The sequence below is a fragment of the Glycine max genome, chromosome 20 (genome assembly GCF_000004515.6).
Source record: "Glycine max cultivar Williams 82 chromosome 20, Glycine_max_v4.0, whole genome shotgun sequence".
NCBI classification, from domain to species: domain Eukaryota; kingdom Viridiplantae; phylum Streptophyta; class Magnoliopsida; order Fabales; family Fabaceae; genus Glycine; species Glycine max.
This window is the reverse complement of record NC_038256.2, coordinates 36019913-36045955: the sequence shown is the minus strand read 5'-3', so window position 1 is coordinate 36045955 and position 26043 is coordinate 36019913. Positions and strand designations below refer to the sequence as shown.

At 33.9% G+C, this 26043-nt stretch overlaps 1 protein-coding gene across 1 annotated transcript; it reads left to right on the top strand.

Moving 5' to 3' along the window:
- The first annotated feature begins 1940 nt into the window (after positions 1-1940).
- On the top strand, positions 1941-15221 carry LOC100777978 (chaperone protein dnaJ 15). The gene is made up of 11 exons (XM_003555863.5): positions 1941-2523; positions 4112-4235; positions 4932-5014; positions 5087-5198; positions 5285-5389; positions 5506-5556; positions 6122-6211; positions 6296-6404; positions 6516-6664; positions 6757-6810; positions 14759-15221. The coding sequence occupies exons 1-11, from the start codon at positions 2393-2395 to the stop codon at positions 14981-14983; spliced, it is 1233 nt and encodes a 410-aa protein (XP_003555911.1). The 5' UTR covers positions 1941-2392; the 3' UTR covers positions 14984-15221.
- Positions 15222-26043: the final 10822 nt, after the last annotated feature.

Below are 26043 nucleotides of genomic sequence, written 5' to 3'. Positions count from 1 at the left end.
TAGATCCAACCAAAATTCAACTCAATCCAAATACAATTAAATTATTAATATAGAAATCATAAACTTAAACATATATCATTCTTAAATTGTTTTAGAGTTTATTTTTTTCGGTTTATTTTAAAGTAATACATTGTTTTGTAAATTGTACCATGAGTATATATTTATATATATTTTTGTTAACCATATTAATATTACAATATTTTATGAATACTAATTTTTTAAAATTTTCCAGCTATTCTGTAAAATAATAATTCTTACAATTTTTTAGTTTAAGAATTTTTTAAAAAATTTTCCCAAAACTTAAAGAGATGACATCTTTTTTGTTCAATACAATGAATCCAATTAAAGTCGAATTGGATTGAGTTTGCAGAAGGAAGATACCATTGGCCCAACCACATTTGTTATTGGTCCCTACAAATATGAGAAAATACCTTATTACCCCTCCTTCTTTCCCTTCTCTTTCTTTTCACTCCACCAACCCATCACCACTGCACCAAGGTCACGAGCCACCACCTCCTCAAACGAACTTCCTCACCACGTCACCACCTCACTAGGTGACCACCTCATCGGCCAAATCTCAACACAACATCACCATTGACGTCGTGTGTCATTCCCAATTTAAAATCCGCGAGCACACGACCCTCACCAACACAACTAGCACCATGCATCCTCACCTCCGTGTCCAAACACCATCGTGCCACTGTAACTCCTTACCTTGGTTCACACATCCCCACCATTATTAGATAAGTTCTCATAGAGGAAGAAAAAGAGGGTAACAAACAACAGAAGTGTAGTTTTGTTTCTGGGTTGAAAAAAAATAACAAAATTGTAATTTTGTTGTTTATTTTTCTTGCATCCCTTCAATAAAATAATGGAACACACGATCCTATTGTATAGTATGCAATAAAATCATGCTTTAATTTTTTTTTGCATTTATTCAAAAAATAATGGAAACATGATTTCATTATATAATGTGCAATGACACCCCTTTAGAAAAAAACAATGAAAACATAATTTTGTTGCACGATTGCACAATATACTTGTGTTTCTGTTGCTTATTTTTAGTTGCATTCCCTCACTAAATAATGAGAATACAATTTCATTACATAATTGTATAACAAAATCATATTTTCATGAAGATGGTATTTGTGAAAAAAAGGTGTCAACCCCTTCGAGATCAATAATAATCTTTTTGCAAAATACAAGACATAAATCCAATTCAATCAAATCTAATTAATTTTAAGTAATTTGCATTGAAAAATAGACAAAATTCAACCAAATCTAAACCATTTATCTTCTTACTCTTAGTTAAGACACCTTGTACATAGGATACTGTGCATAAATCAACTATCACAAGTTATTTATGCTTAATTAGTAATTTTGAGTAAACAATTATATTACAATTATCCTAAAATGATATCTATAGTTTAAAAAAAAGTTCAAACTCTCAATACGTCATGTAGTGTTCGTAAATTGAGTAAAAAAAATGTATTGTTCGTAAAGCTTATAGTATTTAATAATAAATAATTTGTAACTCTCAAATCTATATAAAAGGAAGACTAATAAAGGCATTTCATTGTGAATGCAATTATAAAAGGAAATATCATTAAAAAAATAAATAATACTTTAACATTTTGTCTTAAGGAGGAAAACATATATATGAATAATTTGTTTTGTGTAAAAAAATAATATTTTTATATTCGTATAATTTCCTTATAGTCACATCAATATTTGTTAGTACTAATATTTTTATATTAAAAATAAAAAATAAGATTAAATTCATCATATAATATGATAATATTTTTATATCCACATAAACAACCAAACGAATTTATTTATCAGTGAATGAAAATTGAAAACTTGCTGAATATAATTGGGGACAGGCATTGACCCTTGAGCATTCCTAAATCTTAATTTCCCAATCATAATTAAACTAGAAAAAATAAAACAAGATTAAAAAAAGAAAGAAAGAGCTTCGTCATATAGCGGCACGTATTTACATTACAGGAGCCATCCCTTTACGACCGAAACTGAATCGAGTTTCTTTCTCTTCTCTTCCTGCAAATTCAAAACCCAATCTCAATCTTTTCCTTTCGTTCCATTTCCTTCATTTGAAATTGACCACACCCACGCAGATCCCAAATTTCCAACTCGTAAATTATCCGCCTTTTTTCCCATTCCGAGGAAAGAAGCCAATCCACGACCGATCCAATGCCGCTTTGAATCGCGTGCCGTCCTCCTTCCCTGGGAACATCTTTTTGCTTTTTGAATTCGATATTTGGAGCAGTTGGGTCGATGAGTAACATGTGACACTATTTCTGAAACACAACAAGACCCTTTTTTATTCCCTTTGGAGCTGCTCTGGTTTGAAGAGTGTGAGAGAGGGTAGTGAATGGGGATGGGTTCTAAAATGGAAGGACCGTCTACCCCAGCAATTCGACGTGACCCATACGAGGTATTGTCCGTGTCGAAAGACTCAACCGATCAAGAAATTAAAACGGCTTACAGAAAGCTTGCTCTTAAGTACGTTCCTTTCTTCTTTCCATTCCTGTTTGCTTTTTTTTTTTTTTAATTACTATTATTGTTTGAAATTTTCATGTGGGTACTTGTACATGTGGTTCTGTTTATTTTGGAAGCTGCTGTTTTTTGTTTTCTTCAAGCGTGCTAGGTTTTTGTGTTGTTTTGTAGTGTTTTACTTTCTTATGCAAAGGGAATGGTTTCCATCTTGTTAGATTTCGGAGTTTCTTTTTATATGCTAAATAGGGTTTCTCTCTGAATTTTTTCTTGTGTAAAACGCTAGTACAATCTTCTTAAGTGAGGCGTGTTAATTGAAGAACCTTTGAAGGTGATGAACATTCTTATCTAATCTGACAAGTTATAACCTTTCATGTTAAAATGTGCACTGAATCGAAGAAAGGGACTAGGGTGCAGAGATTGGGGAGGGGGATTAAATACGGTAAGGACAAAACTTAAATAGAGTTTCACTTCAGTATTCTACACAATAGGAGGCGTTTGGTAGGGGAGAAGTGTTTCATACCTGGGAACATGATTACTGGGAATGTGTAAAATACGTTTGGTCAATCTTAATATGTTTCCTAGGAATTAAAGATTCATGTAAAATATGTAACTAAAACTTTCTCTTCACTCTGGAAAGTCCCCCTGAGAATGTTTTTGTTGGAAAGTGAGCTTGAATTGATTCCCGGGAATCATAGTTTCTTGGCAATCTTTCTTTTATTAATTGCATACCAAACATGAGAATCATAGTTTCCTACTTTAAGATTCCTGAGAAAGTAAAAATTTTCCGTCTACCAAATGCCCCCCAAGGGTTTGCATCAGGGTTTTAACTAATGCACTATAGTGGCTCCCGGAGTGGTTTAGTATAGTGGTCATAGCAAACTGAATAGTGGGTGAATAGTGGCTGGGATGACGTTGCGTAGTGTTGATTCCCAAAACCCCTCTGAATAGAGACATTAGGGTTTTTTTTTTGGCGGGGGGGGGGGGGGGGGGGGGGGGGTATTTTTGGGATTTTTTTGGGATTCACTTTCTAAAAATGAAATCTACAGCTGTAACAGTAGTGAAAAGGATAAAGAAACTTGGATTTAGAAGATGAGGATGGGTGATTCCTATCAAGGAAACTTGTATTTGACTTTTGTTGGTATTTACTTATATGTGTTGTTTGAGACACCTATGACTTTCTATTGTTAATTATGAACGTCATGAATTTGGAGTAATTTTTATCATTTTTGAGAATTTGTATATATACCATATGCATCAATAAACTATAAAAATTTCAGAATAACGGCTATCTTGCTATAGCGTTTTGTGGGGTCAGCTGCTACTCACTGCTATCTGGTATTGAAAACACTAAGTTTGCATTAAAGATCAGCATAGATTTGAAACTCTAATTCTGATTATTGAGCAACACCAAAAGCATCTAAGGAACTACAAAGTTTTATCCATAAGTTAAACCAATATACAGATATTGATGCCAGTTTTTTGTTTTGGTCTTATAGAATCAAAGAGTTTGTTTACTTGTTTTTTTGGTTAAGAATGACAATTATGATGATAAACATGTCTGCAATCTTTTTCCTCATCTCTATATGATTGACAGGTATCACCCTGATAAGAATGCTAGCAATCCTGAAGCTTCGGAGCTATTTAAAGAGGTTGCATATTCTTATAGTATCTTGTCTGACCCAGAAAAGAGAAGGCAGTATGACAGTGCTGGATTTGAGGTCCTTTTCTTATTGTCCTTTCCATGTGAAATCAAACCTCTGTTTTCTCTCCCCTTTCTGTTTTTCATTTTCAACTCTTCCTACAGTGTGAAAACAAAAATATGGTTTTTGACATGGAAGAAAGATATTATTGGGCTGGCCAAAGTAGCTAACAGATAAGAAATGCATTGCTTGATTAGTTTAGCTGTGTTTCTTCTGGGGAGCTTGTTTTAACATCTTAATTTTCTGGTGATCTATAACCAAACCTGCCAGATTGTCTTATGTTCTCAACATTTACATCTCGGGAGAGAGAAGTTAAAGCATTCATATTGCCTGCCTGCAACTTGGAATTCAAGTGAATTGCATATCTGCACATGTTATATATATTTAACCAAAATTGGGTTTCATGCACATTAGTTGTGAAATTATGGTCATTTATTTCAGTACTGACTTCCTGTTCATAAGTGCTAGTTTTTTTGTTTTCCTATCTTAATTTCTTTTGGTAGATTATTGTCTTTGCCTTCAATCCATACACCCATAAAAGAAGCAGAAAGCGGATGACGTTTCACTCCTTATACATATTATTATGTGTGTGTGTGTGTTTGTGTGTGTGGGTGTATCTTGAAAGCTTTTTAACGTTTCAGTTCATATTCTTCACGATATAATTCTCCTATTGAAATGCAACATTCTTTAAGATGTTATGCCAATACTTATCAGGCACTTGATGCTGATAGCATGGACATGGAAATTGATTTATCTAATCTTGGGACTGTGAACACAATGTTTGCAGCTTTATTCAGGTGTGCATTTTAGTGCATGACTATTTGTTTTCAAAATTATTTTGTTTTGTTTCTTATTCTTTTTTGTTACAGCAAACTGGGTGTCCCTATCAAGACTACCATTTCAGCTAATGTTCTTGAAGAAGCTCTGAATGGAACAGTTACAGTCAGACCCCTTCCAATTGGATCATCAGTCAGTGGAAAGGTTCTTACTTGTTTCCTGATGGATGAAGCAAAACAGTAGTCTTCTTGGTGGTGTATTTCTTCTACTCATCTCACAATTTTTTGCAGGTAGAGAAGCAATGTGCTCATTTCTTTGGTGTGACAATAAATGAGCAGCAAGCTGAGTCAGGCATTGTAGTAAGAGTTACTTCAACTGCACAAAGCAAATTTAAGGTATCATTTATTCACTTATGCCTTTATTATAACAATTCCTTTGTCTGTTCATCTGTTGTGATTTTGCTTCTGGTTAGTATGGTATTGGATTGAAATATTGAAGGCTGATTTTTCAGTTGCTCTACTTTGAACAAGATGCGAATGGAGGCTATGGTTTGGCATTGCAGGTACTATTCATTGTTCTAGTGCCTCTATAGAATCTACACTTACTCCCTCCTCCCCTTGTGAGTTGGTTTAATTAATAATAGATTGAAATAAATATACCTTCTGTGAGTGAATGGGAGTATGAATCTTGTGAAACCAACTCTAGTTGGAAAGACAACCCTTGAGAGTTCAAATCTAGTGTTTTCTTGAACTCTGGATGTGTCTAGACTATTAGATTATCCAACTGTTATTCGTTAACAAATAGCTCAATTTCTATCTCCTTGTCTCTCTAGTCTGAGTAGTCTCTCATCTTGCTGAATGCCAATGGATTATGTAAAGTGGATGCTAGGCTCAAAAGCCAAAGAAACACATAACACAAACATTAGGTGAGAGAACTTTGTGTGGTGTGAAACCTACAACCAATTATTTGTAGGATAATGTTAAGATACACCATGTGAATTGTTCATAAGCTACTTGTAATTGATTTGTAGATTGCGCAAACTGAAATTAGTAATTTATTGATGTAACACTTGTGCAATCTCATTTGGGTGTATATCTAACTGATATTGTAACTGTCTTTTTATACAGGAAGACAGTGAGAAGACTGGCAAGGTGACATCTGCAGGAATGTATTTCTTACATTTTCAAGTGTATAGAATGGATTCAACGGTGAATGCGGTATGAAAATTATGTTCATTAGGTTTCTTTTCCTTGGCTGTGGGCTGTTTGGAAAGTGGTGGTTACTGTTAGTACTATGTGCAGTTAGCGATGGCCAAGGATCCTGAAGGGGCCTTTTTTAAAAGATTGGAAGGTCTTCAACCTTGTGAAGTCTCGGAACTAAAGCCTGGCACTCATATCTTCGCTGTTTATGGTCTGAAAATTTTATTTTCTCATATTGTTCTTTTGCCAATTTAGGCTTTTTTTTTTCTGTGTAAAACTATTTTACATTACATCTACACTGATTCAAGTTAATATTGTTTAGGAGATAACTTCTTTAAGACTGCTAGCTATATGATTGAGGCAGTATGTGCAAAATCATATGAAGATACCACCCAAAAACTGAAGGACAATGAAGCTCAAATTTTAAGAAAGAGGAATGAGCTACGCCAATTTGAAGCAGAATATAGAAAGGTTATTGTTTTCTTCACTAATTCATGGTTTAAGTTTGTCTGGAGACACTTGTAGTGAGTGTTGTTTGACTTGTTTCTCTTAATGTTTTCCAGGCATTGGCACGCTATCAGGAAGTGACAGACAGATACACAAAAGAAAAACAATCTGTACGTACACTTCCTATTTGTGCTACGGCTGCAACACCAATGTATATCTAGAAATACATGCATTTGCATGATTTTAATATTAATTTTGCCCACAGCTTAGTTGATAATTAGTTGAAAAAATTGTATCTGTTCCATTAAGTTGTGGCAAGCTAGACCTGCCACAAATTTTTCTCACTTGGCTGGCCAAAAATAGGATCAATAATCAGTAGTGATTATAAATGTATAATTAAAAAGGGTGGTGGGGGAGGCTCGACCAAGAAAAGGGAAAAAGGAAACAATCCAACTGTTGTGCCATAAGATGCCCAGATTTTATCTTTAATATACATTATCACGTGATGATGATGTATTCAATTTCAAAGAATTAACTATTTTAATAATAAACCTGTTAGTGAGCCCCTAAATAAAATAGTTATTGAATCTTCCCTTGTTAAGCAACAGGATGTGGTCAACTAGTCATGTTGGAGAAAGACATAATTTAATCATAATTAGTAGGTCTTAGAATAAATTATTTTGGGTCTTTATCTAATACTAAAAAATTACATCCTTCCTCTATTATGACCATATTTTGCTACTCAATGATACAGTAGGATCCAAATTCTAGTTACTTTGGCTTGAAGCATCAAGCATGAACAATGTACAGTCCCACTCAGACCTTGGGCTGAAATTATAGTTTCCAGGCAACTAGCAGATCCTATCACTCGGTTGATGATGTTCCTTTGCCAATTAAAGAACCCCTACTCCTAGAGAAATTATTAGGTAGTCTGGGACTGTTATGGTCCTAACTAATCTCCATGTGACATATTTTTTTTTTTTGCACGACAAATATCAATATATTATATATGAAATTCAGTACTAGGTGTACTGAAAATACAATGATAAAGACAAGGCATATACAGTCTAAACCCCACTAGGAGGAATCAATAGACAGGCCACAATACAATACAAACCCAGCCCCTCTAGGAAAAAGCATCCTTCAAATTAGTTGACCAGAAATTAAAATGCAGTTGGAAGCCCTTCTCCACACACTTAAGCCAGGACCAAGTGTGGAATAAGGCATCATCCATGACCTTTTCAGGATTAAAAGGCTGGTTATTGAAAACCATGCCATTTCTGTGATGCCAAATGGACAAGGACAGAGCTATCCACAGGAATTCCCATCTCTTGATTGTACAAGTTTGCCTATTCCACTGAGAGAATTGCAAAAAGTGATTCTTTGGGTCTATGGGGAGAGGACCCACTCTATTAACCCATCTCATTGGCTCCCACCAAAGACTCCTAGTCTTGGAGCAGTTGAACATAAGATGATTGACCGATTCTTCTTCATGCTCACATAGAGGGCAGCTGTATGAATGCAATGTCACTTGCCTCCTTCTGAGATTATCCCTAGTAGGAAGCCTGTTCTTGAATAGTCTCCAAGAAAAAGCACTCGCTCTTGGGGGAATTTTCATTCTCCACATAATCTTGGAGGCCCTGTCTTCATTAGCATTATTATGAGCCTCCTGCAGCACTTTGTAGGCAGACTGTGTTGAAAATAGACCATTAGGGTCAGGCTTCCACCAAAGGAAATCCCTGCTGGATTGATGGATGTGGCCAGACTCAATCTCAGCTAGGAGAGCAGCTACCATGTCAATTTCATGATTAAAAAAATTCCTTCTCCATGTTAGCTTCCATTCCCATCTGTCCTCCACAAAATCCCCCATAGAATTGATTGAAGAAGTCTGCTGTTTGCTTATTAAATATAGATTAGGATATTTTGCTTGGAGATTATAATTGTCCCCTAGCCACTTATCCTTCCAGAAACTGATTTTGGAGCCACATCCCACCCTCCACTTTAGGTTATTGAGAAAGCAATTGTTGTGCTGCTGCTGAAAGATAGTCTTTAGGTCCTGCCACCATGGGGAAGAGAATTTACTCTTTCCACCAGAGATCAGCTCCTTCCACCCACCATATTTGGAGAGTAAAATTCTAGTCCAAGGTTGATTGTGATTATTAGCCAGCTCCCACCCCCATTTGCCAAGTAGAGCCTCATTAAATTTAGATAAATCTTTAATCCCTAGGCCCCCTTTGTTCTTAGGAAGGAAAACTGTGTCCCACTTCACCCAAGGAATCTTACTAGCCTCTTGATGACCTCCCCAAAGGAAATTTCTCTGGATGGAAACAATCTTGTGCACCACTTTATTGAGAATCTTAAAGAAAGATAGTAAATAGATAGGTAAGGCTGATAAGACTGAATTAATGAGAGTGATTCTGCCCCCCATAGATAAACTTCTTTGCTTCCATTTTGCAAGTTTGGCTTCAAACTTCCTTATAATAGGCTGCCACACGATCCAGCTCTTAGAAGACACCCCTATTGGAATTCCAAGATAAGAAAAAGGAAAATCCATATTACTGCAGTTGAGGAATTGAGCTGCATCCCTGCACCAACTTCCAGATTTACCCAGACAACCAAAGTGGCTTTTAGAATAGTTTATCTTGAGGCCAGAAGCCTCTTCAAAGCACCTCAGAATACATTTTAAAGTTCTAACATTATGCTGAGTGGCATCTCTAAAAAACAGAGTATCATCAGCATATTGGAAGATGTTCACTTCCTCTTTTAAAGATCCCACTTGGTAGCTTCTGAAAAGATTCTTGGACACAGCTGACCTCATCAAACCTGTGAGACCTTCCACTACAATATTGAAGAGAAGAGGTGCAAGGGGATCACCTTGCCTTAGACCTCTCTTAGGAGCAAATTCCTTAGAAGGGCTTCCATTAATTAAAATGGATATGGTTGCAGTGGACAAACAACCATTAATCCATTTCCTCCACCTTTCACAAAAGCCCATCCTCATGAGCATGTAGTCAAGAAAACCCCAAGAAACCGAATCATATGCCTTTTCAAAATCCGCTTTGAAGACCATGCAAGGTTTATTTCTAGCCTTGGCCTCAGCTAAAGCCTCATTGGCAATCAAAACACCATGAAGAATGTGCCTCCCCTTCATAAAAGCCGTCTGCCTTTCATCTATAAGATGAGGTAACACAAGGGCCAACCTCTTGGCCAAAACTTTAGCCACAATTTTATAGACACACCCTATAAGGGAGATGGGTCTATAATCATTGAAAGACTGAGGGTCATTAAGCTTTGGGATGAGGGCTATGAATGAAGCATTGGTTCCTGTTGGAAAGGATCCATTGATGTAAAATTCATCCATGAACCTGATGAAATCTGGTTTCAAAATCTCCCAGAAATGCTTAATGAAATTGAAATTTAAGTCATCCGGGCCAGGACTTTTGTCCCCCCCACAATCCCAAACTGCTGATTTGATCTCCAATTCAGAAAATCTAGACACAAGGCTTTCTTTATCTCTTAGATCAAGAGAAGAGAACTGGACACCATCCAAGGTTGGTCTACTAGAACATTCCTCCGAAAATCTGTCCTTGAAATAGAGGATAGCTGCATTTTTAACACTGCAAGGTTCATGTACCCACACACCATCTATGGAGATACCTTGAATAACATTTTTTCTTCTTCTATGATTGATCAATCTATGGAAATAGGTAGAGTTGTTGTCCCCTTCTTTTAACCACTTAATTCTAGCCTTCTGTCTCAACATAGATTCATATGCATAAGCTACATCCCACAATTGGACTTGAAGGGATTTCTTGAGAGTCACTTCCACTTGAGATAGAGGTCTGTCATTTAATCCGGTCTCTAAAGCATTCAACTCCTTTTTAATATTCTGGACTTTTCTAGCATTAACTTCACCATTTGATAAGCTCCACTGCTTTAAACATTGTTTAAGGAGTTTTATTTTATGATTCAGAACATATCCTCCCCAGTCCCCATCCAGGAGGGTGATAATTGCCCCATTGCTGCTCCACTAGATGCTGGAACCCCTTATCCTTCAACCACCAATCCATAACCTTGAAAGGTTTTGGCCCCCAATCAATGTTCTTTGACTTCAAGAGGATAGGGCAGTGGTCAGAGTAGTCCCTGTCAAGCACAAACTGAGTAGAATGAGGCCATTGCACCAACCAGTCATCGGATAAGAGGAACCTGCCCAATCTACTCATAGCACTGCCATTAGGTCTACACCAAGTGAATCTTCTCCCAACAGACCTAACCTCCTCTAAAGCCATATCTGAAATCCAAGAATTGAATTCATAAATGCTAGAGTCAAAACCCGCTGACTGAGCTGAGCTCACTCTCTCATCTTGGTGCCTTATAGAGTTGAAGTCACCTAATACACACCAGAGGCCTGCTTGAGAAGCTGTCTTCAGCTGAAGAATCTCATCCCATTGCTGTCTCTTCCCTTGTAGATCACAGGGAGCATAAACATTGATTATGGATACTCTCTTATTATCTTTAATCCACAGCCCTTCCAACAGAATAAATCCTCTCCCCACTACCTTTTTGTCAACTGAAAAAGAATCATTATTCCATATGCAAATGAGGCCACCAACAGCATTAATTGAAGGTGCACATTCCGAAGAAGCATTACAGTCAGCCCATAAATACTGACATAGCCTTCTATCAATAGACTCCATTTTTGTTTCTTGGATGCAAAGAACATCAAGATTGTTGGTCAATGTCAACTTTCTAATGGCTGACCTTTTGACACCACTACCCAGCCCTCTAGAATTGAAAGATAAAATATTCATGAGGCAATATTATCCTTTCCCATCATAGCTGGTGAAGCTGCTGCATTCTCACTAATATCCTTGACAATCTTCGTGTTATCAGAAGAGGGCTTATGCTCATCAAAGGATAGGCCCAAATGTCTGGCTAATTCCTGGTGGAAGTCCTCCTCAGCCTCTAAAAAAACTTTGTTAAAACTGCTTGAAGGAGTGGGGCTGAGACAGAGCTGGACCTGATTTGGAGCCACCTCAGCTGCATCCACACCCCCTGACACGTCATCTTCCTTATGTATAGTGTCACTATCTGCAAAGTCCAGAGGTGGTGGCTTGTTGTCGTCCCTTCTGGTCTTAGAAGCAAGTATTTTATTTATATGGGCCAAAGAATTTCTTCCTGCACCCTCCTTTCTTCTAGAGTAAACTTTTAAGTTAAAAACTGTTTCCTCTCCATTTGATATTGGGTCATTGGTAATCAGGCCCAAGTCCTGCATGACCCCTTCTTTCCCCAGCTTCTGAGTGTTATTGTTCGAGCCACATATCTCTTTAATTGAGAGATTTGAATTTGGTTTGACCAAAGGGCATAACTCAGGGTTAATATCCTCTGGACCATGTTGAAAGGCCCGAAGGTCAGCCCCTTTGACAGAGTCAACATCCTTGGGACCTTCATCAACTTTTTCCTCAAACATCACCTGCTTCTGACCAAGGGAGATGGTCCTACGATCCTCCCTTCCATATCCATGCAAAGGGCTATGGAGGGGACCGTTGGGATCCTCCTGACGCACGGAACAGGATGGCAGGCCCACAGCAGGAGGAGCCTCCCAATGGTGAGACGACACGTCGTTGTCTGAGAAAGCTTCGGACTCCGCGCGCCAAAGGTTGATGACCTTGGTCCACCGTCGCCGACGTGTGTCCCCTAAGCAGTCCGACGATGCTCCGTTGGGTAAGCGTGATGTCATGTCTTCATCGGAATCCTCCATTGCTGTCGTGAACGGTGATGGCGGAAAAACCTCCAATTCCGGCTGACGCTGCCATTTTCCTTTATCTCGAGACACCTCCTCCCTCAAAAACAAATGATGTTCTATATCGTTGACCATAACCACCATTGATTTGGAGAAGATAGGTTTCTCCTTTGTGCGTATCAGTACCTGCGCGACGTCAAGTCTCGAACGATCCGCCGTCTCCTCGTCGAGTTCGATAATTTCTCCATATGTCGAAAGCAAGGTCGCAAAATGGTCAGCGTCCCATACCTCCAAGGGAACACCCCAGATATGAATCCATATTAAATGGAATTCGGGCTTCATCTCCGGCGTCCATTTCTGGATTGAGTATAAGGGTGTCTCTCCGTTAGATTGTTCTCTGAGGTTGATCTTATCTGCTTTGTCTTCGTCCATGTCGTGAAGGATAATCATGTCATCCCCCCAATATGACACCTTCACCTCTGCTCCTACCACCTCCTGAACCTCCTCCACCGCCCTCTCAAACATCCCTTTTGTTTTTTAGACGACCCACCCAAAGTTGATCCAACCATTTAGTATTCTCATTTGCAGTCTGAAACGTTACGGATGCAACAGGAGCTTCTGAACCATTCTTCCCGGACAAAGGCACCTCAGTCTCCTTCCCTTTCATAGTATGATTGTGTTTAACAGCTTCCACGTACGATTTCATGCTGGTGGATGGCATACTGTTGTGTCTCGGTTGTTTGGGTTCCATAGAATTCGTAGGGTTCTTCCTGGCTCTATTAACGTCTCCCCCTGAGCTCGCCACTTCCCTTATACCTCCTCTCTGAAGCTTTGGTTTGTTAACAAACAGCTTCATCCCTTCTATGTATATATTATTGTCCTGTTGTCTCTCCAATCTGCCTTCTTCCTCTACGCCTTTAAAACGAACAAAGCCGTATCTTTGACCTTGTTTGTTCTTTGATTTAGGTACGAAAACCTCCCACACTTTTCCCCATTCCTGGAATAACTTCCAGAGATATGTTTCATTAACGGAGTTTGGGAAATGAGAGAAATAGAAGGAAGTTATGTCCTGTTTATTCCTCCATGATAGGGGTCTGTGTTTTTCGCTTTTCGGGTATGCATGAAAATCACTCTGTCGGCGTGATCTTGCTCCTTGTTCGTTTTTTTTCTGTAGCCGAGCCTTCCTCCTACCTCCCACTTGAATCCAAGGTTCCTCCTGGTATTTGTTATCGATGACTCTGTGAGTGTCATCTGCTCTGATGAAATCTCTTTCATCAATGACGTGGCCTCTTCTCCCCCTACCCTCCTTACTCGTTCTGTATCTGGCCCTTCCATTAAGACTCCCTTTCAGGTCTCTGGCACTCGAACGTCCTCTCTCTCGCACAGGCTCCCTCTCATACTCTTTCACTCCCTTTCTCTTTGACTCTCTCTCTCTCTCTCTCTGTATCTTTCTCTATCTCTCCCTCCCTCTCGTTCTCTGTTTCTCTCTCTAACCATCTCTCTAAACATTTATGAATTCCAACAGCCAGAAATTGTAAATAAACATCATCATAGATTGGGTTAAAGTCACAAAGATCACATGATGATAGATATAGCAAAGGCATTCTGGCATCCCGAGTACAAAATAGTATTTTCCATCCTAATGGGTTATTTTCTCTGTTTATCTTATCTATTGGTTGCAAATTTGCAATGCAATGCTTCTAATATCAAATGTTTCTCCATGTGACATATAATTAAGTATTATTAATTCTTTCTTGTAAATTTAAAAAGTTGAATGTGTTATAGAGATTGGTTGGAACCAAAAACACACACATGGTCAGAGGCTACCTAATAACTTCTTCTTTCTGAATGCTTGAGATACTCTTTGGGTGCAGGCCATAGAATGGCTTGCCTATAGCTAGACTCGAGTTACCTAGCACTCACTGACATTGAGTCACTAACCTGGAAGACATGTATATATACTCCACAAATCTATTGAGGAAATTGTAAATATTTTTGGAGATTATGCTTCTTTATGCTTCCTTATAAAATGTTATTTCTGATTGCTTTGAGTTACAAAACTCAAAATTCTATCTTGTGGAGACTGTGTTTGGTTTTTTTGTTTGTGTTTGGTTTGTTTTGTTTTAAATTTAAGTACATGTGTTTTGATTTCTGTTACGAACATGGTATGTTATTTTCACATCATTTCTTGTGTTGAAGACATTGGGGAAATTGTTAAAACATGATTTAGATTTCACTATTTCCTTTGCATTTAAAAAAAAAATAGAAAATAAAGTGAAAACAAGGTAATACTTTTGTAGTTATTGGTGAACTAAAAATAAATTAAAGGTTATATCTATGTGACATTATTGAGGCCTATCTGCTTTGGTATCCAGGTAGATGAGCTTCTGAAACAAAGGGATGGTATCCATTCTTCCTTCACCACTGTGAAGTCAACCAATTTTAGTGGAAGTGGTAGTAATTTAAGCAATGGAAGTTCTAGCAAAATTAATGGCGACGAGAGCCCCGGGGAAGATGGAGGGTCAGATGGCAAGGATAAATCAGGCAAAAAGAAATGGTTTAATTTGAATCTTAGGGGTTCTGATAAGAAGTTGATTTAATATTATTAATACACTTGATTTTGGTTGTCTCTTTCAAGCAGCTTGGGTTGCAGTTTTTGTCTAGAATATTTTCCTTTGCTTGGTTCCGCCAAGCTGGTTAATCTGTCCATTGGTAATGTGATGCATTCGAATGAAGGTATACGGTGTTTATCTTACTGTTTCCAATTCCAATATTTTTGTTACTCCAACAAACAAGACCCACATCATCCAATTTCCTATATTGTAATTTGTTGTGATATATTCATTCTTGTAAGTTACTTTTTTTCATCCTTGCTCTGTGACTGTATATAGAACACCGCAGACTTTTCGAAAAAAGATATTAAAAAAAAACTGTGCATATATTTATATTAAATATTTGAATCTTTATTTTGGAAAAGAGGATAATTTTTATAGAAATTAGTTAGAATGTAGCGATAATAATTTTTATATTATTATTTAATTATAAATTATCATGTATTGTTAATTTTCTAATTTTTAATCTCTGTGTGTATATTGTTAATTTTTTAATTATATGATGCAGATTTAATATCTCACTTTTATATAAGAATTTTTATATATATATATATATATATATATATATATATATATATATATATATATATATATAAACCTAACATAAAAAAAACAAACTTATATTTATTCTTTTTAAAAACAAACAAGTGTTTTTCTTATTTTGTGCAACATTGTTGAATTTTTTCTATATCAAATCAAATAAATAATTTTAATAATTTTTTTAAAACTAAAGAACTTCTATTATCAAAATACACGGATTAATTAATATAAGATTGTTTTAATTTAATTAGAGGTCTTGAGTTTGGATCTTGAGTATGAAGTTAAATTAAATATTTGAATGAAGAGTTTTGTTGTTCGTAGTGATATTATTCGATTTGAATATGGTTGTTTTCCGTGAAAGATATTTGTGGGTTAGAAAAAAAATATATTTAAAGAGCTAGTTTTCTCATTTTTTGCACACTCATATTATTAAAACTTTTTATGCACACTCATTAATTTGTATGTGTGATCATGTTACATTCATGTTTACCCAAAAAAAAAAAACCTGAATAAAGAGTTTTATTGTTCATATTGATATTTCATCCTTTGGAGGATTATATCATCAAACACTAAAAAGGAATACACTTAAGGAAAGGGGACGACAAGAAGTAAAGTACCCGATCATTATTTGACATGAACAATAATAATCTTGAAAAGTGATAACTCTAAAAGGAAAAACTTATAAATAAAAATAGATTAAACATTTAGTGAAAGATAGTCATATAATTTATTAGAAAAAAAATTAAAAATATTAGAGGACTCAAAATTATAATACACGAGTGAATGAATATTTTCTAAGATGTTACATAAGAAAGGAGTTAAGTTGTAAAATAAAAGGACATAATTATATTGGTCATTTAAGTAGTAATAATCTTCTCTGATAGTTTTTTTTTATTAAAAAAAATCAATTCTCTGCCATGTCATGATACTTTTGACGGGAACAAATCATTATATTGGTTTCTCTTTAAGAAAGAAATTATTATTGGCCTTACTGTTTTTACTCATAAGAAAGCTCTAGACTGGGTCTAAGATGCTATTGCTATCACTTCATTGACTTGCAAGCACTAAATTCCAAACCTAATCCAGCAAGGTTTCTTTTACACTCTGATAATTGCTCTCGTGACTTGGTTTTACTTGATTTCGATTCCTAACCAATATACGGTATCGATAATTTGCCGAAATTTTCCATGGATTGATTAGAAATTTGAACATTGACACATAACATATATAGTCATATATGTTGAAAATAAGTACTATAAATCGGAACACTATCGTAGCTTTGGAAAATTCAAGCAAATTAGTTATTGAACATTTACCTCCATATGGTTGGTAAAACTAATTGAAAATTGAAAGTTAAAAATTAGTTGATAATTGAAAAATTAGTTAGTTTATTAAATTATAAGTTTTTGATAAAATTAATTGTTAAATTAGTTGAAAAGTATAAAATGATAAAAAAATATGATATATTTAAAAAGAATAATAAAAAAATTGTATAAATATATTAAAGATAAAAATAAAAGAAAATATAAAAAGTTAAAAGATACAACCTTAAAAACACTATTTCAAATAACATTTTAAAAAATACTAAAAAAATTTATTTAGCTAATTAAACGTAACTTAACTTTGTTTCGTGGACTATATCTGCATTCTTACTTCTAACTTTAACAACTTGGTTAGAAAAAAAGTACCAATATTTAAGTTCTATTATCTTTTTCTTTTTCAAGAATTATGAAAAGATACAAAATTTCTCTTTTTATTTTGCCCAATCCAACCCTATTTGGAAAAATACTTTGGTTTTTGACAAAACTTGCTTTCAACTAATTCCATGTATTGGCCAATGGCCATAATTTGGTAAAAAAATGTATTTCCCATAATTTGACAAAAAGTTATTATTTGTATATAAAATTATACTAGTCTTGGATTTACTCAATTAGGTTCCTCCTTCGATAAGGTATGAGAATCAATCTAATGTAGAATTGGGTTTAAATGCGACAGTTTTGTGGACAGTTTCCTTAGCAATAAATTATCTCATTGTCGTACGTATAGGTAGGTAGGTAGCTAGCTAAGTAAAGCATGTTTTTTTCTCATTGTTGTTCAAGGACAAAACTTAATTTCTCGACGGTTCTATCAGGAATTCTGCCTGAATCTCTCACATAAAGACTATATGAGTCCTCTCTGAGTCTCTCTTCTCATATCAATATTATAATTCATTTTATATTTACTACTACTGCCTTTGCGTGCAATTGAAAAATATATAAAGAGGATATCAGAATAATTAATATAAGACATGATTTGAATTGGAAAACAAATATTTCTAGCATATTGGTGAATATATAATAGTCTAAGTATAGCAGGATTCGAGCTCCATTTCAGTCACCTTCCTCTAATTTTAAATTTATGTGAATTAACTTTATTTATAGTATAGTCTATCAGTTTTGATTATAGGAATCTGAATCAATATTATTAATTTTTCTTTACAAGAAAGACAAGAGTTCCAGAAAAATGAAAGTTGTCTTATGTTTGGCAAAAGTGGGGGGAATGAACATTGAGAATCTAGGTTGGAGTTAAAAAAATTCCAACCATAGGAAATGGAACTTAATTAAATAGGAATCAAGCTGGAACAGCCGAAATTGATATGTGGTAAGTGATCACTGGTCAATGAAGATAATCTGAAGTGCTGGAAACAGTTTAACGCCCATGTGGAAGTAACAAAATTCCTGTAAAACCTCTTGTTTTCTTTATTATAGATAGGTGATAATGTTAGATTTTGTCATATATGTCACGTGAAAATGTCCCCTAATTATGTATGCCTTTGGGTTATATGTTATGTGAGTGGCATATTGCATTAGCATATAGTCGTCTAAATGTTCGTCACTTTATTAGCAAACCGCGCACTTGTTCTTGTCTCATTGATTGACTACAGTTCCCTGCCCTATGATCTATCTAAAACTCATTCTCGGGAGCTTTATATGCATATTTAAAACTCATAAAAAGCACAAGGGATTTTCGAATTACGTTCTTTTTTTTTGTTATAAATGTGGACATTCTTGACCATTTAATCTAGGCTTACCTTCGACGTTGATTACATTATTAATTGTTTAGTTTTGTTGATTATATGAGAGAGAAGACTATACATACTTAAAGCTAACTCCACCCCCACAAAACATCCAACAATTTGGTTTTTAAATAGGGATAATATTAATTTTTAAATGAAGTAGGTAATGTCACTTGGAATACATAGAGGGGCTAATTGAGTCATACCCACATTGTTTGGGGGTGCTTAAAAAGCACTTCCAGCATATCTATAAAAGGCATTTCCAACTTGAAATCTAAGTCACATTGAGGTTATCTTTTAATCCTTTATGGATGCTTCCAAAGTAATGGTCGCAAAAAGAAACAAAGATTATTAGAAAGTTAATGGGGGTTCTAATATGATAGGATTATGTCTATCAATTATCTTATTAAATATTTTGTTTATTATTTCATTGGTTAAATTCACTATAAGCACAACTTGGTGGGCCATAATCACGATCCGGGTGATCTTAATGATAATATGGGCGTCACTTCAATCAACAACAACAAAAGAAAGCATGATTAATGCCCTCCACGGAAGTGTTCCCCCCCCCCCCCAAAATTGATGGTGGAAACCATAACAAGTAGTAGTTCAAAAATTTAATAAATTAAGTAACACCAATTAATTTTTTTGAGGACAGTTGTTTATCTATCAATACGAATTGTAAAGTGTGATTGGGCAATCCTCTCACCATCCCCAACTTATATCAAAGGCATAGATTTTAAGTGTATGCCATAAAACTTTCATACATGTCGTCCCGACGCGGGTACTGCCTATTTATATAGTTCAAAATAATATAGGTAAAAGGTTTTTTTAGTAAGGTAAATAGCTTAATTAAGTGTTTGTGTATAAATTACTTCTATAACCGAATAAAAAATAAGGTTAAATGGTTTCAATATAATTTAGTAACAATTTCCGTAAGTTGTTTTTTTAAAGCATATTGAAATAAGTTAAAAATAACTTATGAATATATTATAAACTAATTTTCATAACATTTCATAAACGCTTATACAAATGCTAATGTCATGAGAAATTCCAAATAAAAGTCTGGTATTTTTTTCATGGACATTGTTTCTAGATATGCTCCCAACAAAAGTTACCCTATTTAAACGCGGAGTAAATTTGGACAGTCTTGGTCTCGTGTCTTTTTTGTTGTTCCAAACAAGAAGATACCAACCATTTTTTCTAATCTTTCTCTTTTTTGATCCAACTTTAATTTGGTTTTGCATTTTTGCCTTGAATACAAATCTCTTTTGTGAAGCCTTCTTCTTGCAGGGATTTGTTTGTGCAATATGCATGGTCAGTTGATAGTTAGGAAATAAATTATAATTTGACATGCTATTGTGTGATCTATTTCGTTATTGAAGAATGATACTCTGCTTAATGAATGCAAATGTGATATGGTTTCTATTATAGATTTGATCAACCTTTTGATCTTAGCAATGGTTTTGGGGAGAAAATAAAGAGTATATATATATATATATATATATATATATATATATATATTCAGATTGGGGCCGGGTATTGATACTTTAATCTTCATAACCTTGATACTTTAACTTTGCATAGAAGTATTAGAGTATTCCTTGTACCTTTATAAATATAACTACGTGTAGTTATTTAAAAAAATCTCAAATAAGATGTAAGTATTTCTAAACACACCCTTAAATTTGCACCTTTCCATGTGTTATCACCCTACATGAAAATTTTAAATTTTTAGTTATATACTATGTCTAACCATTTTCAAATTTGGCGTTACACTTGAGAATTTCAACCTATAAGTTGTCTTCCAAAAATACATGCTCTGTGTTTAGTGTTTAGTTCCAATCCGCGTTTGTGTGTATACTTTGATGAAGACAAAGTTCAAATTACACACACATAATAAAATGTTAGTTATTGTTCTTTAGTATTATTTTTTTATAAAATATTTTTTTAAAAACTAAAAATCATAAATACAGTTAAAAACACCATAAGTCTCTCTCTCTACACACACAAAAAGAAAATAATGCCATATATATATATATATATATATAAATAGTGAAAAATGTTAGTTATTAATATTAATTACCTTTTGTTACTATATAATTTTCATCTACTGAAATAATATTATTAATATAAATATTTTATATATATTATTAATATAATACATCATGTTAATTGATTATTATATTAGAAAATATAAATAACTATAAAACCATTGACGTGTCAGATAGTTAGTATAAACTCATAATATCTATATTAAAAAAGATAGAGAAAAAGTATGAGTAATAGAAAACTGAGTAAAAAAATCAAAACAACTTAGAGAAATTTTGGTTTTCAATTTAAAAAAATAATAAAAAGATATATTATTTTAAAATTACTTTAAAAAGTTATTTTATCAAACAAGATTTTTTCTTTTAAAAATAAAAAATAAAAACAAACATGCCCTTAACCCCTCTCTCTATATATGATACTATTTATTATTTTGTATCCTAAGTTCACCACTGGCTATTCTATTTGGGCAATTTAATTTAATTAATTGAATAACATGAAAAAGAAGGTCATAATTTTGAGTGGGGATGCCTGAATCAGTTACAAATAGTAGATCGGAATGCCAATGTTATTGCACCAGATTGTCAGGATACGATTTGGAAATTACTTATAATTGTCAAACATCCTAATCAAACAAATTAAAGCGAAGTGGGTAGAAGAAGAGATTAAGAAAACCATTTATGGAACGCAACAACACACAAGATGAAGCCAAAATTTGGTACAAACATTTTGCTTGGTCACCCCTGGTACCAACAACAACTACTTTTTCTACATGAAAGTCCTTTTAACCTTTTTGAATGAGACTACACTTCACATCTATATGAGATTGTCAATTCCATGTATAAGTTTTTTTTTGTGTGTGTGTGTGTGTGTGTCTTTTGTTGAGGGGAGGGGGGCTGCAGTGAGTACATGAAAGTCCTTGATGGTTTGCCCAACCTATAAGCGATTAGTTTTTGCGATTCACTTAAAAATATTAATTGGATTATTTTTTTGTGATATCGAGTTGGATAAATTTGTTATAGAATCTTTTAAATCTTCCATGTAACTGCATACACTTTTTTTTTACAGCAAATGCATACACTTTTAAAAACTCAAAATTCATAGTTAAGTGAAAACAACACAATTTTTTGACGTGTTTAATATAATTAACTAATTGAATGAACTTTGCAATTAATTAATTGAATTTATTACTAACGCACTTATGATATTTGGTAACATTTTTTATCTAACACTTAATAAAAATATTAGTAATATTTATTTATATTTGATGATATTTTTAAATATTGTCAAAAAAATTTAGTAATATTTTTACTAAGTGTTAGACAAAAAATATTGCTAAACATCATATGTAATAGTGTATCTTTTGGATCTAAAAGTAAATTTGTAGCAAAGAAAATAAATTGTAGCTATGCAAATTGGTACGAATTAGGGACATTGTTCATCATTGTAGAGCTTGATTAGTTGTTAATTGTTTACCAAACTTTTCATATTGCTCATGTTTCTTTTAAGGGTGACTCCTAGGGAGTGGGTATACGGACCAGTTCGATCTGTTTAAGGCTTGACCCGTGAAGTCTGTGTTTTGTATGGATCGAATAAATTTGGTCCGTGAAATAAATAGAATTTTTTTAAGTTTGTATTTGCCCCCACAAAGCTTGCGGATAAATGGACCGGTTTGCGGGTCTAAATTATTTTTTTGAATTAAAAAAATGTAAAATTAAAGCAATTTTTTCTTTTATTTTTTAGGCTAAAATATAAGATTTTTTTATTAGCTAAAACAATACATTAAAAATGAGAATACAAGTGATCTTAACATAAAGTTCAAATAGTCTTACACATAATATAAAATATCATGTCGGTGAAAAAATCAATGCACTATGAGCAATAAACATCCTTTAGGAGCATTATGGTTATAAGAAAACTACTCATAAAATCCAAAAACATAGTGCTTGTGAAAGATACCATTTTTTGTTGTTTTTTTTTCAATCTCAACCATGGAAAAACAAAAGACAATGATGGGTTTGATTCTGTTGCTCTTGTTATTTGCTTTGAACGTGAGTGCTTGGATTGGTGAAATCCGTGGAAGAGTTGTTTGTGATATTTGTGGGGATTCTTCTCTTGGACGTGAAGAGTGAAGACCATGTTCTTGAAGTTTTTCCCTTTCTCTTTTTAATTGGCGTTTTCTCTCATCTTCAACGGATTCAGATAAGTCTGCCGACTTTGTGGATTAAGCTTGTAAAATCCGCGAACTAAATGAGCCAAACATAAAATTCAAAATTATTATGTGAGTTCAAAAAAATATAATTTGTTATTGTACGATTTGCAAACTTATCGGATTGGTCTACCGATCCGGATCCATATATCCACCCCTAGTCACTCCATCATGAAATGACATAAGCTACCTTCTTAAAAAAAAAGTATTCCATCATATTTACACAAATTGAACATACATATCAATATTATAATAAATCTCCCAACATCATTTTAATCACATAAATATTAAATAAAAAGCTTCCAAAAAAATGAGTATTTTATAAAAATATTTAAAATCTGAAAAATTCAAAATGAAATTTATCACTGCTAAATTAATTGAAAGAATCTTAAAAATAGAAATAATGAATTTATCAATGCTAAATAGGATTATTTTTAATTAACAAGTGAGTTCAAGTCCTCGTGATCTATTCGATATGCAACTCATTCAATACTTAGATAGAGTTTTCACTACAAGAAAAACTCAAATTAGCATAAGTTAGTTAGCATCAACATGTACACACTAAATGATTGGCTGACACTAAATCGCTATTAAAAACGCTTTTCATTAATTTTTAATATATATTTTTCAATTATGTATTAATTTCGGCTAAACCGACACTAATTAATAATTTTTGAAAGTTTCATTTGAGCGCAAAAACAAAGCTATTCCAGTCTCACTTTTTTTTTAATTTAAAAGTGAGCAATTAATGGTCGTTGCTACTAATATTTAGGGAAAAAATATTAGTGTTGGCTAGGTCAACATTAACTAATATTTTAAAAAAAATCTCTAGACCTGATCGTCACTTGTATTCCTAATTTTATCATCAACCTCTTCTCTCCTTCCCACTTTGTGAGCCTCCTTTTCCATCTTCTCCTTTATTTTCTTTCCTTTCATTTATTAATTATTTTCTTTTCTGTGTTATAGGTGTTTTGGTGACAATGGCAATTTGAGGTTTGTGGTGGTGATGATTCTATGTAGTTATGGTGGTGGTGGTTTTTTTCTCCTATTGGCATTTTCTTTTTGCAGGTGGTAGTGGCTCTGTGCAATGGAAATTTGAGGTTTGAGGTGTGCTTTTGGGTGTTGCATGGCAGCTCTGTGTGGAGTGTGATGGTTGTTTGGTGAATGTGGATTATAGTGTTTGATGGTAGTTTGGAGTTTAGGGGATTTGGGTGTTGGTTTGGGGGCAAAGAGTTCTTTTTGTTCAATTTCACAATTTTGTGTCGGCTTAATTAAACAATGAACTAAAGGTTCCAATATGCGTTGACACAATCCAATTAATGTCTTGATTTGTATTGATCAAAAAGTCATAATTTATTGTTGGCTTTCTTGTAGTAAGTGTTTGTCGTTCATCATCTAAATAAATTAATAACATATTAACATAGGATCTCATTGCATATAGCATTGGAACATGTTATCTTTATTCTCATTTTTCTTTCTCTTCACATAAAATAATCTTTTGGTTAAATTACAATTTTCTTCCTTTAAGTTTCAATTCTCAAGTTTGATCCTTTTTTTGGTTAGCATGGGAATATGCATGATTTTAGTTCACATTATAAAAAAATTATAAATTTTCTTCAATCCTCAATTTTGAATACATTTTTTTATCTAGTTAAACTTTAAATCTAAAATATATATAAAAGGAATAATCAATAAATAATTTAAGTATGTAGTTAAAATGTAAAAAGTAAAAAAATAAACTTATGCAAAATTGAATATTGAACTAAAATTATGAATTTTTTAAAATTCGGTAGTAAAATCACTGAAAAAATATGGAGAACAAAATCATTAATCAAGAAATAAAAAGGAAAACTAATATTGTAATTTAATCTTTTTACATTTTTGAATTTTGGATTATCGGGTTGCTCGACCACTGCTGAGTAAAACAAATTATTTTGGGGTCAAAATTTTTTTAGTCCAATACTCCTATTTAATATTAGGTTAATTGGGTCCATTTTAGACATGACAATGGGACGGGGCGGGTACGGGTATTTTCTTCCTAATTCTTTACCCCGAATCCCCAACATACTCTCATACCCGTACCTGATATCCGACGGGTTTAAGTTTATTGTTCCATTCCCGTACTTGTCGGGTATCGGGTATACCCAACTCCGTCCCATACACGATTCAAATTAGAAAAATATTTTTTTTTGTAAAAGAATATTAAAAATTTGATTTTAGAAAAAATAAATTGATTGTTAAACATTTATTTTTAACTACTTATATATCAATAAATTTATTATAACACGTGTGTCTACAAAATAATTAAAAAAATAATATTAAATTATGTAAAAATTCTAAAATAAAATTAATTAGTAATAAAAATTTTATGCCTTTTGATTAAATTATGCAAAAATTTTAAAAATTTCAAGTGACGGGGTGGATTTGGAGTTGAGGTCGGGACAAGTCTAGTAATCCCATATCCTTACTCATACCCGACTTTTGGTTATCGAGAAAAACTCAAACCCAAACCCATACCCGGTTAACTCGGGTATTATCTGTCAAAGTCATGACGGAATCGGGCGGATACCCACGATACGGGTTTTCATTTTTTTAAAAGTTAATCTTATTAATTTGAATCGACGGAGAGATTACGCTAATGATAATTTATAATTACGAATCTAGCGACTAACCAGTAAAAAGGAATACAAACACTCACTGCAAAGTGATATGTGTCAAGGGAAACATTACAGTATATTTTCCTTACATGAGGGGAAATTTGACTAATTTGGAGGGAATGATTTAAAATAAAAGAATAAAATATAACGCATATTGGAAGGAGGGGACAAGGTGGGTCACATTAGGAGTTGTGACGAAGACGTTAGAATTGAAGAAGGCATTTCTTTTTTCTTTTTTTAATTTGTATGATAAATATCGGTATAAGTATTATGATTATGATTAATTATGCTTTTTAAGTGGGAGATTATAAGCCCACAAAAAGCTCTCACTCTCACTCTCACTCTCTAGGAGTTAGTAAGATTCGCAAAGATCTCTCTCAAAGCTAGAAATCAATATATAAATTATATAGATTTCAACGTCAATCACGCAAACATCATAAACAATAATTCATCATCATCAGCACGTAACGGTGGGGACCCAAACCCTAAGTTTCGCAAACACACACCTGAACGTTATAATATTCAATTCAATACCCCT